The following is an 18724-nucleotide window of genomic DNA, read 5'->3' on the forward strand; positions in this document are numbered from 1 at the left end:
GGGTTTGGAGTTGTGGGAAGTGTGCTGTACAATAATTTCCGGGAGAATTAGCAAACAAAAACAATAAGAGATAAGATTTGGCTATTGGCGTTGTATTTAATGTACTAGCTGACATAGAGGATTATGTATTGGATGTATTGGATATGGTTGAGAGTACGTACTATATAGTACTACATGATTGTATAACAAGAGCATAGAATAGGTACATAGGTACATAGGTGTATACATTGATATGAATATGAATATGGTTGCCTGGCATAGCTCTGATATTTCTTACCATCCTATTACTTTCCTATTAATTTCCCTACTAAATATCAAATTGCCACTCTTCCCGCCCACACCCGCTGAATTTCCTCTATTACGTATGCTTAAGAACCTTGAAAGAATTGTATATTAATACCTTTTATGGCTATGCAATATTCTATCGAGTAGTAAATAGAATGAAGCCTTGAAATGATCATTCGTTATAAATCTCCACGTGCTCAGCCCCATGAAGTACTGACCGTGTATCCCGTACATAGTGAATACGTAGTCCGAGTACCTGCACCATACAACGGGCGCACCTCACGCCTAACCCTTCCCTTTCTCTTCCTTCTCCTCTCTCAACACTACAACCATCAACAAACCTGCAAATCACCAACCTATCCACTCTTTCCAGGCTTTGACCCTGGGCGAACTCGGTTTGGCCCTTCTCCCCCTCGTGAATGTGCGCGCCCGCGCTGTTCTTTGGGCCTGATTGATCGGCGCTTCGTAAAGCATCATGGCGTCAAATCTCCCAGCGTAAGTTCGAATCCTCTCTGGCACTATTCCGATTTGCATTTTCAGATCATCGCTGACTTGAATTGCAGCCAGCCAAATCTCCGGGTCACGAGTAAGACCGCCATTCCATCGAATCGTCGTGGGACTCTGCGGGGTTCCGCATCCGTTCAAGGCTAACATATCTGGCTATATAGTTATCGCGGCTGATGGCTTGTACAAACGCGATGTCTTCCGTATGTTGTCTCCTTCAGATCGGTCGATCAAGTGCTGCGGGGTTGAACTGACCACCTCTTTCTAGGATTCCCCGATCCATTCGCCGTGGCTACTGTTGGCGGAGAGCAAACACACACTACTTCTGTGATCAAGAAGACTCTGAATCCCTATTGGAATGAGCCATTCGATTTGTATGTGATATGCCCGCCGCTATCGGGGAAAAGGGCGAAACGTTATTAACTACGAATATTTGCAGGAGAGTCAACGAGGACAGCATTCTCGCGATTCAGATTTTCGACCAGAAGAAATTCAAGAAGAAGGACCAGGGTTTCCTCGGAGTCATCAATGTCCGTATCGGCGATGTCATTGACTTGTCGATGGGTGGTGATGGTACGTCTGAAGAACGCCGATCGCAGAGTCATAGAAACGTGGACTAACCTGACGGCCATGTGCCCCCCACAGAAATGCTTACTCGGGATCTGAAAAAATCGAACGATAACCTCGTGGTCCACGGAAAATTGATCATCAACCTATCTTCAAACCTTACCACCCCGCATCCGAACCAGAATGGACTCCAGCGTCAACAGGCCCAGACGTCGACTTCCAGCGGCCTTGTACCCCAGGTTGCAGCACCAACATCCCAGTCACAAGCTGGCCCAAGCAATATCGATACGTCCCCTGCGGCAGCATCAAGTTCATCATTGACCCAGCGCACTTCGGCCACCGCTCCACCGGCCGGTGCCCCTCCGTCGTTGAATGGGGCCCCGACCAACCCCCCTGGACCCGGTGTCCCCTCCCGCGCTAATCTCAGTTCATTTGAGGACAGCCAAGGTCGACTCCCTGCTGGATACGAACGGCGTGAAGACAATCTGGGACGGACATATTATGTGGACCACAATACGCGCACCACAACATGGTCACGACCATCGGCCAACTACAACGAGCATGCCCAGCGCTCGCAGCGCGAAGCCAACATGCAGCTTGAACGCCGAGCCCACCAGAGCCGAATGCTTCCAGAAGATCGGACTGGCGCCAATTCACCCAACCTGCCAGATGCCCAGCAGATACCTACGCCACCGCCCGGGCCTAACGCAGGAACTTCTCTCGCATCTGGAGCTCCAGCCGGGTCCAACGCCGCCGCGATCTCCATGATGGCGACGGGAGCCACCACTGCAGGCACAGGGGAGCTTCCACCAGGCTGGGAACGACGAGTGACACCCGAGGGGCGGCCCTATTTCGTGGACCACAACACACGCACGACGACATGGGTCGATCCTCGTCGGCAGCAGTATATCCGCATGTACGGCCAGGGACAGACCACAGGTGGGGCGAACAACACCACTATTCAACAACAGCCTGTATCCCAATTGGGTCCTCTGCCCAGCGGCTGGGAGATGCGTCTTACCAACACTGCTCGAGTATATTTCGTCGATCACAACACCAAGACGACTACCTGGGATGATCCGCGCCTGCCGTCCTCTTTGGATCAGGGCGTGCCCCAGTATAAGCGTGACTTCCGCCGCAAGCTGATCTACTTCCGGTCCCAACCCGCGTTGCGCATTATGTCCGGACAGTGCCACGTTAAAGTCCGTCGTAATAACATCTTCGAGGATTCGTATGCCGAGATTATGCGCCAGAGCGCATCCGATCTTAAGAAGCGCCTGATGATCAAGTTCGATGGCGAAGATGGTCTTGACTACGGTGGTCTTTCACGGTATGTTCTGTTCTTCTTTTTCTCCGGTGGTAATCTAAAGTTGCTAACTCTCTCAGTGAATTCTTCTTCCTCCTCTCACACGAAATGTTCAATCCTTTCTACTGTCTCTTCGAATACTCTGCCCACGATAATTATACCTTGCAGATTAATCCCCATTCGGGCGTGAACCCCGAGCATCTCAATTACTTCAAGTTCATCGGCCGGGTGGTTGGTCTGGCTATCTTCCACCGTCGTTTCCTGGATTCCTTCTTCATTGGAGCCTTCTACAAGATGATGTTGCGAAAGAAGGTCAGTCTCCAAGATATGGAGGGCGTGGATGAGGATTTGCACCGCAACTTGGCATGGACACTGTAAGTTTGATACATTCAATCTCATTTTTAGGGTCACACTGATGAATTGCAGGGATAATGACATTGACGGAATTGTGGAACTCACATTTTCGGTTGACGATGAGAAGTTTGGCGAGCGTCGCACTATTGATTTGATACCCGGTGGCCGGGATATTCCCGTCACCAACGAGAACAAGCCACAGTACATTGAGTGAGTGAAACCAGCTATTCTATGGCCTGGTTAAACCCGCTAATCGCATCGCAGGTTGGTCACGGAATGGAAGATCATGAAGCGAGTTGAGGAGCAGTTCGACGCCTTCATGTCCGGCTTCAATGAGCTTATCCCGCCCGATCTCGTCAACGTCTTTGACGAGCGCGAACTTGAGTTGCTCATTGGTGGTATTGCCGACATTGATGTCGAAGACTGGAAGAAGCACACCGACTACCGCGGCTACCAGGAGCAGGACGAGGTTATCCAGAACTTCTGGAAGATCGTCCGCACCTGGGATGCTGAGCAGAAGTCGCGTCTTCTCCAGTTCACTACTGGTACCTCACGTATTCCCGTCAACGGATTCAAGGATCTGCAGGGATCTGATGGCCCCAGGCGGTTTACCATTGAGAAGTCTGGTGATCCTGCTGCGCTTCCCAAGTCGCATACTTGGTATGTATCCGATCTGGTTCTTGTATCTGGTGTATGATGGCTAACCTTTTTTCCCAACACAGCTTCAACCGTCTTGATCTTCCTCCTTACAAGACGCACGATGCTCTCGAGCACAAAATGTCTATCGCGGTGGAGGAAACGCTTGGCTTTGGACAGGAATAGAGAGTCTGTTGCTGTTACCTCTATCTGCCTCTACTGTACCTGGATCTCCCTCCCTCTTCCCCTTCTGCAGCAGCGTGCAATGCAGGATCTATTCCCTCTCCTGTTCTGGATTCCTGGTGTTCTTTGTTACATGTAACCCACTACTCACGAAGCTCTCGTTTTTTTTTTTTGTTTTTACTTACAAGCCAACCAAACCGATTTTCAATTTCTGATTTTCTGGATCAATGGATTAGGATAGGATCTAGGGTTGGAACATTAGGGAGGCTAAGTCCATTCTGTTCCTTTTCTGTTCCGATGTCTTTGTTCTTGTTCTCCTTCATGTTAAGGGAGAACCCAGTTCTACGTTTCCTTTTCCGTCTTGTCTGCATTTCCCTCGAACTGGCTATACATACCCATCCTGGATCTTCTCACACTCGTTCTGTACTCAATATTCCATCTCGAAAAGGAAAGAGATCATCGGACTTCATCCAAATCTTTCACTTGCTTTTTCTCTTCCTCACACTGCTAAAACCACAACCAGCTCTTTGATATCAGTGACTGATTTTCGGGTCATTTGTTGTGGTCGTGCTTTACTCCCATTTCAGTTGCATACCTAGGTTGTGTCGTGCGAATCTAGCTTGTAGGGGAAGGTCGTAACCTCACTTGTTGTGAAGGACGTTAGAAGAGCCTGATGCCTTGGCCATGATATATGAGTATCTGGATCAATCTAGAAGGATCCTGATCCAATGTTCTTCCAAAAGTATTACTGTCAATCCTAATTGGTATGCCAGATTACCGATTCGAACCCAATGAGCCAGTGAATCCACTCCAGTGCTTTTCAATGTTAGTATTTATCCGTAAATTCCCATTTTTGGCCTGTTTAGGCCATATGCCTGTAGTTATTAGATACATAAGTTAGGCAGCTTATGTGACCAATTAGACTCATAAATGGATATATCTAGGTGCATGGTTGCGAGCAGAGATGAGGTTGAGCAATCAAGAATGGGGTGATATACATATAGATCCTATGTTGATCAGTATTGAATAGAAGTTCTATCGACATAACATTCTTCCAAGAAGTAGAAGAATCACTGTTAGGATGGTCTAAATGAGATGGCCGTCGGTCTTGATCCTAGCGGTATAATGCTCTGCAGTAGCATACTGTTAGTGCAGAGTAATGTATTGCTAGGTTCAAGCCCGACTGCCATTTCCTTTTTGCTTCTTGCCTGGATATCGTTCGTTTCGCGCCGTTGGCATTTCCTTTCTTTTACCGTGGACAGACTTTTTTCATGCCTGAGGTATCACTATGTGGTAGCGCCTCTCCTTCCTTCTCTCCTCTCGTCGTGCGAGAGAGTCAATCCATAGTGTTTTCTCCATTGATTCTCCATCTGTATCGCATCTCTATTAAGACTTAATGATTCAGGCCTCACACGGGGTTAGGATGGAGGTAACCTTCCACGGCACCAGGGCTAGATACTCAGCTTATACAATTGCTTTTGACATTTTTAGCTAGGTAGGTACATAGGGTGAATACATTGATTCCTAATTACTGTACTTCGAGATGGTCGCCCCGATATAGCAACACATATGTACACACACACACACACACATACACACAAGACAGTCTCATGTCTCTGGGATTATCAACAAGCTCAAAGGTTCAGACCAGCAGCGACAAGGGACAAACCAGCAAGCAGGGAAACCTGCACACCGATTGATCCAGCAGCACCTTCCTCATCTCCAGCGCTGGTAGAGGCACTCGCGGAGGCACTCGCGGAGGCACTGCCAGTCTCAGCCGGTCCATCGCAGTGCCAGTGGTCGCCGTGAGGCTCACAGCCAACAGACTCAGTAGGACTGGGCATGGTGGGAGAAGCAGTGGCAGAGGTGGTGCTCGCTTCGGCCTCAGTACCGGTCTCGGCGGGTCCATCGCAGTGCCAGTGGTCGCCGTGCGGCTCACAGCCAACAGACTCGGTAGGACTAGGCATAGTGGGAGAAGCAGTGGTGCTCACTTCGGCCGCGCTGGTCGATGTAACTGAGGAGACATCTGTTGAGGCTGGGCCGTCACAGTGCCTGTATAGAAGAGTTAATAAACGTCATGAGTAATAGACATCGTATACGACGGGATCGAACGAACCAGTGATCTCCGTGTGGTTCACAGCCGACAGAAGCAGTAGGAGATGGGCCGGGGTCCTGAGCGGATGAGACCGAGGTCATCAATGCAATGAGGAAGATGGACAGTTTCATTTTGGCGAGATTATTTGGAGGTTGTGGAGAGTATAATCACAATGAATGTTCCAAAGTCAAGGAATCTGTTCCCCAGGGTCCAGGCGGGACTTTATACCTACTGCTCCGCCGGCATAGTAGGGTTTGCGAGGCCAAGAAAAGAGAAAGTCTTGGTGCCCCAAAGGTTCTCAAATGGCCTTGGCGCCGGAGGGGGTGTCTCATTATATCGGGCATATCATTGGTCTTTGACTGGATGGTCTCGTGTGTGGATAAGAATGTTTGATTAATGAGAGCTGTGCTTCTCTTGGATATATCTTGGCCATCTTGACCAATGTCAGTCCCTGCCGATCCCAACCTGCCAAGAGTGTTGAGGCTTTATTATCCGAGCGATACGATGCCCTTTTTATGTATATTTCGAGGGAGAAAACAAATTCTTCTATATTTACTTCTATAGGTATCCTTTACTATCAGTCGATGTTGTTGGGTTATGGTCCCGGAATTGGAAACGTGCAAGGTCCTACGGTTGCACCCGAGACCCTGACCGCGCTAGCTAGTCAATGGGGGCTGGGGGCGAAAGGTGCGCCATTATCTTGCTTACGGGAAATGAATTGCTGTTCGGTAGTTAAATTAGGTGGGTATTATGTGAGATATATTGTGTTTCAGGGAAGACGCAGGTGGATAGCTTGTTGCCCTATCCCGCCTCATCTCTCCCGGTCTAGAAGTCAAATTCGGATAATATACTAGTGACAAACAGCTACTTTGCTTGAATCCTAATACAAGGGAAGCAGAGTATAATTTCTATTTTGTTCCTGTTCTAGCGCTTAACAGCCTCCCAATACTGCGCCTGATAGGCATTCTTATTCAACCCACGCGCATTTCGACCATATGCCACATCCAACCCTCGCACTTGCAAGCCAGGCACTGTGATATCCCCAACTGAGGGATCTGTCTCCTGGAACTCAAATCCAATGCTCTCGCTTAGCGCCACAATCTCGTCTAGTGATAACTGTACAAATGGCGCGGTGCCATACAGTAGAGGACCGAGATTCACCCAACGGCCACCAGGGCGAAGTAATCTGTGGATAGTCTCAAGGTATGTGACTAGGTTCCGCGCAGTATCGATGAAAAACAAGGTCACGAGTATATCGTATTGACCCGTGTGTTCTGCGAATACCGTAGTGAAATCCCCCTCTATGAGTAAGACAGACGATGGGCGAATAACTTGGTCTGGAAACGTAATGGAGCGCTGGAGGTCTTCCGTCGTGGCGTGGTGAGACCACCAGTCAATGTACGGGTGAAATGGTACACTGTTGGGGACCGAGCGACTGGATACATAACGGTATGCCAGGTTCATGTATGTTGACCATTCGTTCATCGTCACATCGAAACCTAATTCGATCAATCAATAAAAGTTCACGATAGAAGATCACGTACTCACCTCCAAGATTGTCAACCTCATGGGCTAGTCTTCCCAATCCAGCCCCAGGCAACAGCACTCGCAAGGGTCTGTCTGTCGTCCGTGGTGTCTGGGCGAGGGATTTCAGAATACATCCAAAGGATTGTTCACGCTCTTCATGGCCCTCGTCTGCCCAGTCACGCACAAAATGCTTCATTCCTTGAGAGACGCTAGTCTTATCAGCGGACCGCTTTTGACTCTCGCTCTCTTTGATGAATTCGTCCAGCTCAGATTGACTGATATTGTAGAACCAAAGACCGTGATCAACAATAGATTTGGCGAGTTCATTGTTTGTATCGAGCAAATGTTCGATTGTGTTGAGTTTACGCGTGTAGTGGACGGTTGATTCAAGCAACTAAGCTAGTCAGTCAAACCTGCTTCACACCCGCAAAGAGAAAACACAAGAAAAGCGAAAGGAATATCATACCGTTCGCTGCTGCTTCGGAACATTTTTATAAAGATTCCTCCACCGATTCACCTCAGCTAGGTTTTTGTCTTTGTAGGATGTATATCCATACAGGGCAGTTAACAATCGATGCCGAGGATGGTTAGAGTCCCATTTTCCGTTGGATCGCTGAAGATTCTGCATTAGCCGCGTGTGCTCTTCATTGTGTGTAGACAATGGCACTGGGTATTGGAATGTAGTAGCATTGTAAGCTTCAACTTCATTGGAGATATCCTACAGGACGTTAGTGCTGAATAGATGTCAGTTTCAAGATATTGATCTGACCTTCATCCATGGCGAGAGATAAATCGCAAATCCCACCCACGCCACACATGTAAATATAGAGAATACCTCACGCAGCATGCTGTCAGAATTGAAGAAAGAAAAAAAGCGATTGGATGGAAAATATATTGCCTAGTGAATCCTTAGTGAGTGATTGCCAAGCCATGCCAAGTTTCGCCAAGCCAGCCCTGTCCTCTCAAGGTCCTCAGATGCCAAGAAACTTGAGGATGGCACGACAGCATGGATGCATCGAGGTTCCTGCGAGACATTACACCAGTTCATGTATGGATGGTTTGACAGGTTCTCGGGTTCTCGGGTGGCGGAATGAGACAGCGTCTGCCAACTCCCTTTAGAATCCATTATCGAGGCCACAACATCGAATAGTGATATTGAAGCCTTTCGGGATCGATTTAGCCAGTGATCTGAAACATCGGAGGATTTACTAGAGACTGCCGTACCGAGGTCCAAGCGCAAATCCTAGCGGTAACCGCGATATTCAAGCTGCGGAACGCAAAATAATCGGCCCCCAACACCATATGCCTCGCGCAGGTCGTGTGCAAGCCCTTGGGATTTTTCAGGGGGTAGCTTGTCCTGTTTGTTCGGGACAATTTAAAGTAAACTACATCCTCTCTCGAGCATACTACCGATGTAATAATGAACGGAGGAGGCAGCATCATCCAAGTGCCGATCACAGTCATTTTCAAATAGAACAGCTGCCGTGTCCTGGAAGTATAGCAACTTTCTGATCGGAACCGAACCGACTGGGTTTTTGCTTTAGGCGCATTGCTGGAAATAACTGAAAAGGAGAATGGAAGTTAGCCACTTAGATGACGGGCGTGCCACTCTGAATGACAATACCCGCGTTAGGATTGAACTCCGACACTCGTGAAATCAACTGATAGCAACCTGAAAAGGCAGCAAGTGAATCTCTCTCGGCGCCCGGTCGGTCACAATCGAGTTGACTGCTATCCCTTCATGTTCCTGGTCATTGCAAACAAAATGCTCCAGGGTTGCGCTGATGCTTTTTCTCCTGTAGCCCTTTACGGTAGTAACCGGCGATTACACCAGATAGCATCAGATCTTCTGAGTACGACTCAAAGCCCCTTCCCCCCAGCGGGCCTCGCGCGATATTGATCGTCAGGCCGAGTACAATGTGTACGCCTTTGGCCTTCACTTCGGTAGCGAGCATATATCCAATCTCTACAGCGAGATCGCGATCGAATCTCGCTCCGATCGCTGTTCCGTATGGCAGATATGCTGCTGGCACGCTGCTGAAGAAGTGAGTTCCTCGTACTCAGTTAGGGCTATCGGAGACCCGAATCGATGGGATTCCTAGCCGTGGAATGGGAACGGTATACCAAAAGTCATCGCCTGTTCAAAGAAATGGAAGTAGTTAGCGAGGCCTCAGGAAAAACAACCCACAAGAAGAACATACCGGTCAAAAGGGCGACTTTCTCATCCAGGGTAAGTTGTTTCAACAGTGTCTCAATATCAGCATTTGCAATTTATGCAAAGGCTCTGTCCACCTGAATGGGCACAATATCGACCGGCATTTCCTGAGATTGACTGCGTATGACAATATGACAATATGAGCATGTGATAATATGAGAATATGGGAATTCGAAGAAAATTCCATACTTCATCGGCAAGGGCCTATGTACCCTCTTTGCGACGGCAAACAATTTCCCATATTCTTTTTCCCAATGGAATTCCAGCCCTCATAGAGACTCGACAACACTGTTATACCTCAAGCGGGTCTATCTACGACAGAGCGATCTGATTGACTGGCTACAAGACTTCTCCAGTTTCCCGTTTCTTCCCTTTTCTTCTTTTCTCCGTTTCTCCGCCTCCACACCGAGAAGAGACTCGATGCTGACGACCTCCCCAGTTCATCGGAGGATTGCGTTGGATAACGGGGTGCAGTCAGATGACCGTTTGATATGGATCCTCTCGACATACCTCCAACTGATTCGCCAATGTCTTCAATTGCTCCCAGACCACAATAACCACAACAGGTTAGCCCTCCATGGCTAGAGACACAAAAAGACAAATGATTCATACTTGAGAGAATCGGACCATCGGAAAATAGCGGCACTTGAACTCGCTTACCTTGTTTGATAGAGGGCCTCCTACGCCCCTTGTATTCTTCTTGCTTCCAGTCCTCGTCTATTTTCCGCTTCAACTGTTTGCACTATATCCAAATCATGGGGTGTCGGTCAGACCAACACTGCCAGCAAGCCTGCTGCGGTGGACCAGCTATCGGCTTTCATTCCATCAGATGGCATTCCTTGGTGGAAACAACGGCATCTGCTACGCCCGAACCCCATCATTCTTTTTCTGATCTTTTACTCATCGGTCAATGGTTTTGGTGGCTCCTTGATGCCCTGGACCAGTAGAAGACCTTCACGCAGCACCCGGCAGGGGCTTCGCTTGGATATATCAATGCAATCTACTGGCTAGGTTGGGATTCTGGGTACCCCACCGCGTCGAGGATCGCCAACCGCTACGGAAGGAAGCCAGGAGTTTACGTGGAATACGTCTTCTTGGCCCTTGGTGTTTCTCTCCAGACAGCGGCGCCTGATGACAAGGCCTTCTTGCTCGCTCGTTTTATCTTGGGCTTTGCCTCTGCTCTGTGGAAATGATGTTCCTTTCCTCCTCAACGAGATGGCCTACCCGACTCATCGCGGAATCCTCAATTCCCTTTTCATGTCGGACTGGTACGTTGGTGGAACTGTTGCGGCTTGAGTCGTTTTCTCCCGGTGTACCTACGATTCATCGTGGTCCTGGAGACTCCCATCTGTTCTCCAAGCCGTAGTGCCACTCATTGCCTTGCCGGGGTTTCTGCTCGCTCCAGAAATCCCCCGGTGGCTGGTATCGGTAGACCGGAGGAAGAAGCACACGTCGTCCTTGTCCAATACCATGCTGCGGGTGACGCATCTTCGCCACTGGTGAACTACAAATTCCGAGAGATCATTTCCGCCATTCGCGCGGAGAAGGAGGCAAACATCGACGGCAGTTACATGGAAATGGTTAAAACTCCCGGTAACCGCCGCCGCTTGATGATATCCATCAGCCTGGGCATATTTGCTCAGTGGGCTGGCAATGGTGTCATCTCGTACTATCTCTCACTTATCCTCATCTCGGTTGGAGTCACCAACGTCCGAGATCGGCTTGTCTGCAGATGTGGGATCTAGCGTTTGCTACCTCGCCTCATAACCTGTTGAGGCTAGGGAACTAGGAGCTGGGAAATCAAGAAGAATATGATATTCAATCTATGGAAAGAAGGCAGTTTATAGAGCCTGATTTAACAAAGGACCAGCAAACTAGCAAAGGCTCAGTCTGCATGACATAAAGAATCATCATATCGGGGGATTCTTCAACAGCCAATGTTCTACCATATTCACAATATAATAGCAGGGCTTGTAACACCTTGCCATTCCCAGTATACCAACCGATAGGAGCACTAGGGATTTGGATTTGTCTATTTATCTGATTGCAATTTTATATCTCGATCGAAACTGCTGCAATCTTACTCCGCATCCGCCAAGAACTAAAATCCCGAAGATTCCGGCCCCTGATTTCTCCACTCGATGATTCCGTCCCTTAACATACCCCAGCAAGTATTTCCGTTATAAAGATGGTGGAATCTGCCATTCCATTTAGTGGGCATGGGAAACATCCAAAACGAGCAAAATATGCGTCGAAAGCATGGTGGGCATTCCAGGATTGCGATTGAAACTTCCAGCAATACTAAAGAACCCATTTCAAATGTAGTGGTCAGTGTAAGCGCCGGAAAATTAAAGTAAGTCGTGCGGAATTTGTTTAATAAAAGACGTGGTAATGGACGCCGCTGATTATTGTTACTCGTACTCCTGCACAGTGCGATGGAAATGTTCCCTGCAGAGCCTGCATTTCAAAAAGACGAGATTGCCAGCAAAATGGAACCGACATGAGAGGAAGATGGCGGAAAACCAGTCGTGACTTTGCAGAGAGGTTTGGTTTGAACCAGTTATTATCTCATGCTATCACAAGGTGTGCTGACGATGATCCAGGCAAGGAAAGTCAAGATTCATTGAACCTCAAGATAAGAGTGATCAGAACACCTCGAGGTCGCCAAAATTGTACACTAGAAGCCATCAAGAAGATGTCCCTGAAGATCAAAATGGGCATAAAGGATTGCCAGACGAGAGTATAACACCATTCTCCGGTGAGACCTCTCTAGCACACAACATGACCGTTGTGGAAGACAGGCTAGAGCAGATGGGCGTGAGATATGCTAGACTTCGATCTGAATCGCCCAATCACTCGTTCTCCTCCCAGTTGACACCGTCTCCGCAAGCATCGCCCAAGGGAAATCGCCCACAACAGACTAAGAGCTATGTATATCAAGCTCTAGACTCCCATAAAATAGTACCAGATCGCGTACAATGGGACCGTGCTATGAAGACCTTTTGTGATGAAGTCCATATTCTGGTTCCCTTTTTACACTTGCCTTCAGTGTGGGAAGCATATGAAAGACTGTGGGAAAGCTTCCTCGTTCCCAGCGCAAATCATTACTCTCGTGGCGAGTGGAGGTTTACTTTTGCGTGTGTGCTGTTGTGCCTTGCTAATGGTACATGCGTTGAGTCTTCACGCGTCGATGGCCAACAAGGGCAGTACTCTGCCGGTTGGAGCCTGTACCGAGCGGCAAGGGACGTAATTGGAGACCTCTTAGATGTCTTCGGGGAGTGTACCGATCAGATACTCTTGCTACAAAACATTTTACTGATGGTAAGCTCGGGAACGCGTCTCCCTGCTGCAGATTCATTTTGCTAAACACAGTATCGTGACGTGTAGGTTATCTATCTTTTTCGACTTGATTCCCATGGACCAGCGGAAAAACTCTTAGCCCTTTCAATATCCCATTCGCACCACATCGGACTGCAACGTCGTCAGGTGGTGGAAGCAATGAACCCTTTTGAAAGTGAAATGGCTCGTCGGCTCTGGTGGTGTATATATCTCATGGACAGAAGATTAGCTATTGAGACTGGTCGTCCATTCCTCATTCAGGACTTGAACGTTGACATTGGCCTTCCTCGGAGTATGAGCGATGAGTGGCTTAGCAAACACCGAGGGACCTCTCATCCGCTGCAGCCCGAGGATACTGCTACTGGAAACTCTCCTACTACGGTACCATACCTCATTGCTATGGCTAGCTACTCGAAGGTGATAGGCAAAGTCTGGGAAGCTCTGTACGGTGCTTCAACGTCGGACTCAACCCCAAGTCCATTTCTCAAAGAATATTTGGAACTCCTCATAACACAATCCCAAAGTGATCTTCAACCAGAGTTCTCCTATGACCCGCAACGGCCGGGAAGCTACAGAGCAAGAGGATTAGCGTGGTGGCAGATCAAGCAGCAGTTGATGATGCGGATTGTACGGCCTTTCGTTGTCTTTGGGGCAAACCCTCCTTGAAATGATTTGAACTAACTGTCGAACAGCGATGGTCGTCACTTTACCTTCTGATCAGAAAGCCAATGCTTCAGCGTAAAGGAGCTTCATCTTTGCCAGTACCAGAAGCCATCGAAAACGAAGTGATTTGTATGCGCCTAGCCCAGAGCATAATCGAAGACTTCAGCAACGTGGCAGAAGATCATCCAAAGTACACTTTTCCATTTCTGCACTACCTGACCAGTGCTACAATTATTGCGCTCGGGTTGATCATCAAACAAAGTTCTTTCAAACATACCTATGGGGAATTGACGTTGGAAGCCGCGCGATCACTGAAGAAACACTGCCGCAAGACCTGGGTCTCAGGCAGAATGGCCCGGGCTGTCTGGAAGCTAAACCAAATGGCTGAAGCAATCATGAACCCAGGGCCTCGATTAACCGAAAACTTGGGGAGCAACGATCAACAGTCGTCTTCGTCGCGACCCATGAGCTCATCGAACCATTTATCTCATGAATCACCAAAGACTTGCGATAACGCGTTGCAAGAGAGAGTGCAATTTAACTTATCAAGTTCGGATTGCCTTGCAGATTCAACGTTGTCTGCTTCCTGTCGCCGAACACAAATTCGTCAAGCCATTGATCGAGACCCACCAGTCGCGGGACACATGGATCTAGACGAAAGTCCTTTTATGCCAAACGATTTTCCTTTTGAAGAGAGACACACACCAGCCCATACATCCGGTCACCGTCCGCCAAGACATCATCCTCATGAACTGCACTCTGGTGGTGTACAAACAGCGGGAATGGAGCCCGGTCTTCCAGGTGATACAAATGATACGGACCCTAACACGGGGGTCCTTTCAACTTCATTACCTATCTCAGGAATGGATATGATAGGCTCAGATCAGAACGCCTGGTTACCTGGTGAAATGATAGATGGTGGAATAGAGTGGCTACAGGAATTATTTGTGAGCGATCTGGATTCACATGTTCCATCGGCTTGGAATTGGTAGTTGGCTATGCATGTCAATGCCTTTTGATTATGAATCGAAGATTGTTTGTGCATAGCAAGAGGAATTGGAAATCAGGACTCTAGAATTTGACCCTCGGCCTTGAGCAGCCATAGGTGAAATGGATCCAATCACTTTGACTATTATATACTGTCCACCATCGCTGTTGGAAAAGAGTATAGTTATGTCATGAGCTATCCATATCCCTCTTGACGATCATCGGGCTTCGTAATCGGATATGGTGCCCGTATTTATAAAAGATAAACGGTATCGGAATGAGTATAACCTCGATCAGAGCCAACATCGTCCCAGCCCAATTTGCGCCGAGAGTGCTGTACATTTTCTCACCCGCAAGTGGCAAAACACCTGCAAGACCATATCGCACAATCGAATTCCCTGCCAGGGCAGATGCAGCGTAGACGGTATAGCTCCCGGCCATGTAATTTGTTGCATAGATGAATACCAACCCATTCCCCAATCCAAAAGGAATACCGGCCAAAATGGGAAGAATCCAGTGCACTGATGGTTGTGCGGTCCAAGAAAACCAGAACTCTCCAATCGGTATCAGCACGCTGCCAATGCAGACAGCGATCACTGCTGCCTCTGGAGCTGGCCGGCTGGTACTCGGATCGTGAGGGTGCAAAGCAATGATTTTTCGGATCAAGGGCTCTAGACCGACAGCGATGGCTGTGCCTGTACCTATGCCGCAGTAACTCAGTCCAGCTAAGCCTGGGGTCCAGCCTCGCGCTCCTTCGAAGACAATTGGGTATGCAACGAAGCATAGAAACAGCACGGAATAAACAACCCCGACGTATAAATTCCAGAAAATGCTTTTCATTATTCCAATCAGCATTTTACATATTAAGAACTGATATAAGCCAAATCTTACATACCAAATTGGCTCAAGTACTGCCATGCGTAGGGGTCGAATCAAATTGGTCTTCAACACTTGCAAACCGGTCTCCTCGTGGTCGAAGCGGCACCACCATCGACGGTCTCCAGTCATCTTCTGTCTCTTTATGGTCTTTTGTCGAAGAAGAGCAGGCGAATAAGTCTCTTTCACAAGAAACATTAGACAGAGTGAGATTCCGCTACATATCAAAACAAGCCAATTGAGCCAGCGCCAGCCAAGGTATTGGTAGACAAAGCCCCCAATGATAGGACCTGTTATACCGAAGAAAAGTCAGAAAACTATATAATCACATCTTACGCTGAAAGTGACACTAACCAAGGACAGGGCCATTCATGGTACCTAAGCTCCAGCAGCTCAGTGCTAGAGCACGATACTGATCATCCGTCACATCAGTGACACTGCCTGGCGCGCTGGCAATCATAGTTCCGCCGAAGAATCCTCCAAAAAAGCGACTGATCAAAATGGCTTCTATGTTATTTGCCAACGCGACAGGCAGTGTCAATAGACCAAACAAGAGAACAGACACGAGATAAACAGGACGTCGGCCATAGATTTCTGACAGGGACGAAAGAATGACCGAGCCTAGTGCCAACCCAAAAAGATTGGTGGTCAGACCAAGGAGTACAACAAGTTTTGATGAGATGTTGAATTCTTTTTGTATGCCTTCAACACCTGAGGTGTACATGGTCGTGTATATCACTCTGCGAAACCGAGGTTAACCAAGATATTCGAGACACAGGGTGAAGTGAGTCGGGAATCTAATAACGAGACTCACACAATAGTAGTTGAAAATGACATGGATGCCACAATAAATCCACGATACCACACCGACCATGTCCGTGGGTTTTCAGAATCGCCGGATTCCCAAGTTACTTCATACCGGGGATCCCTAAATATAGTATCGTCACCGCAGAGTGCGACCGCAGGAGACTGCTTAGGATCTTCCATTATGAATTGGACAGAAATATAAACCCGTTTTCCAGGCGAGAATAGATGTATTTATTAATTTATTAATATATGGGGTTGCGGGGTTCCACTTGACGGAATCTTCAAGATTCCGTGTCGGAAGCGATGCGATGACCAAGTCTTCGATGGAGGGGACCTTCCCATATCGCCAGAACCATTGACGACTGTAAGGCTTGGTCGTTGTAAACAGAAAAAGGTCAGCTCCCTAAACCACTATAAAGCATAGCGGAAAAAGGGGTTCTGTTTGTCGGTAAGATCATCAAACGCAATCTTGTCTCGCTGCACTTCATCCAGGTCTAATTGTCCCCGGATTCGATTCTCTCGACGAAGCACTAGATACAGCACAACTGCAGCGGCTATTGTAATGCAGTAACTAGGTATGCTTTGTTAGAAGATGGATCATGAAACGAAAGGCAGACAGAAGCTTACCAAATGATCATACCCGTCCACAATTCCGGATAATGCTGTGCCTTGGTGTCGCTTTTTACCAACTGGGGCCCGATAATGTTGCCGACAGTGTACGCCACGAACACAGTTGCCGCCATGACGGTCTTCTTTGTAGCACCTGCAACGTTGCAAGCTCCAGTTGTAATAATCAAGCTAACCACTGGTCCAAAGAAGCCAGTCAAGGCATAACCAACAACTGGGGTGACAGGACGGTATCCCCATTCGGATTTCCAGATCATCACGCAACCGGCAATAACAGGCAAGCAGCAGGCAATAAGCATAGGTATGCGAACGTTGGGCACGATAGTAGAAATGTAGCCACAGAGGGGAATGAAAATGACACAAACGCCTCCAACGGGAAACTGGAACAGGATCGAATCAAGAGTGTCGTAGCCGAAGGTCGATACAATCAAGGGCCCAAACCCAGAGATGGCACCGTTGATAGTATACCTGCAGAGATCATCATTAGAATACATACATGCTCCATTTGGTAGCAAATCTACCAAGAGGGGAGAACTCACGCCGCTGCCATCATGATAGCCACTAGGTAGATCTTGACATCGGTCAAACATTCTTTGATCTGGTCGAGCTTTATCTTCTGACACCTCACACCGGTTTGTCCCTTTCGCAATCTTTCCACGGCAACCATTCGTTCTTCTGGGGTCAAGAACCAAGCCGAGACTGGAGAGTTCGGCATAGTGCAACACCACAGGCCAAATAAGAAGGTAAGCGCACCGGCAAGAATATAGATATACTGCCATCTTTTCAAAGATCCAGATGTAATCTGACCAAACCCGTAATTCAGGGCGCTGCCAATGATTGTAAACCAACCGGTCCCTGAAAACCACCAAGCCTGTCTGAGAGCTTGTTCTTCTTGAGTGTAATACCCACTGACTATGGTCATGAAGCCCGTAGGGATGACACTTTCGATGAAGCCTATATTTTGTCAGATGAGAGGCCGGTGGCAACGCCGAGGAAGACAAACCAAGGAAGAATCGTTGTACATAAAGACCTTGCCAGGTTGAGACACCGGCAGTGGCGGCACATATCACAGCCCAAACAAGAACAACGGGACCCAGGACAGTCCGAATGTTGAACCTTTGAAGAATAAATGTCATTGGGTAGAGACCCGCAAGCATTCCAAAGTAAAAGATTGACGTTGCCCAACCGAGCCGGGAAGTGTCAACTGTCGGGGGAGAAGTGGAATAGTCTTTCACTGATAATTCCAAGTCGGTCGTCATACCAAAGAGGGCGGCACTGCCTAGGATTGCCTTGTCATAGTACACCATTCCATATCCTGTGCTTTGGGTCAGTGAACAGTTCCTTCGAGCATATTCCTACAACTGACCTATAAGCATCGCAGGCATTAAATACCAGTCGATCTTTCGGAGAACCCTTTTTTCGACCACTGGATCAATTTCCTGAGCTACATCGCTCACCACTGCCAGCGCTGCATCTTTTTCGGAAACATGAGGGGTTTCAGTGGCGCTGGTGACACCATGTATCTGAATCATATTTCCCTATTAAGTCCGAGCCACAGAGGACAATAGAAGTGAGGATTCCCAATAAAGAAAAGACAAGTCAAGAGAAAGTAAGTTTTCGTTTAAACTTCGTAATTTCCAAATCGGGATGTCCGATATCGCCTAGTACACCGCCTTGTGGCAGTATCGCATGACAGTGCTCCGTACGGGGTCCAGCTTTTTCCTTGGCTCGCAGGATCCGTAGAGTCTGTGGA

The 18724-nt window shown here is 48.2% G+C and overlaps 7 protein-coding genes across 7 annotated transcripts; 3 read left to right on the forward strand and 4 right to left on the reverse strand.

The window, feature by feature from the left end:
- Window positions 1-760: 760 nt before the first annotated feature.
- N7525_011407 (NEDD4 family E3 ubiquitin-protein ligase) lies at window positions 761-3838 on the forward strand (the record flags this gene model as incomplete). The annotated part of the gene is made up of 10 exons (XM_002560600.2): window positions 761-780; window positions 849-871; window positions 954-992; window positions 1058-1163; window positions 1229-1362; window positions 1435-2686; window positions 2743-3036; window positions 3089-3226; window positions 3281-3676; window positions 3739-3838. 10 exons carry the CDS (start codon window positions 761-763, stop codon window positions 3836-3838), a joined length of 2502 nt encoding a protein of 833 aa, XP_002560646.2.
- A 1631-nt stretch (window positions 3839-5469) lies between these two features.
- On the reverse strand, window positions 5470-6061 carry N7525_011408 (uncharacterized protein; the record flags this gene model as incomplete). The annotated part of the gene is made up of 2 exons (XM_002560599.2): window positions 5470-5887; window positions 5952-6061. 2 exons carry the CDS (start codon window positions 6059-6061, stop codon window positions 5470-5472), a joined length of 528 nt encoding a protein of 175 aa, XP_002560645.2.
- Window positions 6062-6854: 793 nt separating this feature from the next.
- N7525_011409 (uncharacterized protein) lies at window positions 6855-8304 on the reverse strand (the record flags this gene model as incomplete). Its single annotated transcript, XM_002560597.2, has 4 exons — window positions 6855-7429; window positions 7479-7851; window positions 7924-8175; window positions 8227-8304. The coding sequence occupies 4 exons, from the start codon at window positions 8302-8304 to the stop codon at window positions 6855-6857; spliced, it is 1278 nt and encodes a 425-aa protein (XP_002560643.2).
- Window positions 8305-10887: 2583 nt separating this feature from the next.
- N7525_011410 (uncharacterized protein) lies at window positions 10888-11417 on the forward strand (the record flags this gene model as incomplete). The annotated part of the gene is made up of 2 exons (XM_061215483.1): window positions 10888-10940; window positions 11039-11417. The coding sequence occupies 2 exons, from the start codon at window positions 10888-10890 to the stop codon at window positions 11415-11417; spliced, it is 432 nt and encodes a 143-aa protein (XP_061067995.1).
- A 474-nt stretch (window positions 11418-11891) lies between these two features.
- On the forward strand, window positions 11892-14666 carry N7525_011411 (fungal specific transcription factor domain-containing protein; the record flags this gene model as incomplete). Its single annotated transcript, XM_061215484.1, has 5 exons — window positions 11892-12005; window positions 12104-12255; window positions 12276-12993; window positions 13060-13638; window positions 13704-14666. 5 exons carry the CDS (start codon window positions 11892-11894, stop codon window positions 14664-14666), a joined length of 2526 nt encoding a protein of 841 aa, XP_061067996.1.
- Window positions 14667-14850: 184 nt separating this feature from the next.
- On the reverse strand, window positions 14851-16524 carry N7525_011412 (MFS transporter; the record flags this gene model as incomplete). The annotated part of the gene is made up of 4 exons (XM_002560595.2): window positions 14851-15493; window positions 15557-15827; window positions 15892-16277; window positions 16352-16524. 4 exons carry the CDS (start codon window positions 16522-16524, stop codon window positions 14851-14853), a joined length of 1473 nt encoding a protein of 490 aa, XP_002560641.1.
- Window positions 16525-16755: 231 nt separating this feature from the next.
- N7525_011413 (putative MFS transporter) lies at window positions 16756-18503 on the reverse strand (the record flags this gene model as incomplete). Its single annotated transcript, XM_002560594.1, has 5 exons — window positions 16756-16915; window positions 16972-17439; window positions 17511-17925; window positions 17975-18286; window positions 18338-18503. The coding sequence occupies 5 exons, from the start codon at window positions 18501-18503 to the stop codon at window positions 16756-16758; spliced, it is 1521 nt and encodes a 506-aa protein (XP_002560640.1).
- Between the last annotated feature and the right edge of the window lie 221 nt (window positions 18504-18724).

Source organism: Penicillium rubens (assembly GCF_028828025.1).
Source record: "Penicillium rubens strain IBT 27055 chromosome Unknown utg000004l_segment0_segment0, whole genome shotgun sequence".
Taxonomy (NCBI): domain Eukaryota; kingdom Fungi; phylum Ascomycota; class Eurotiomycetes; order Eurotiales; family Aspergillaceae; genus Penicillium; species Penicillium rubens.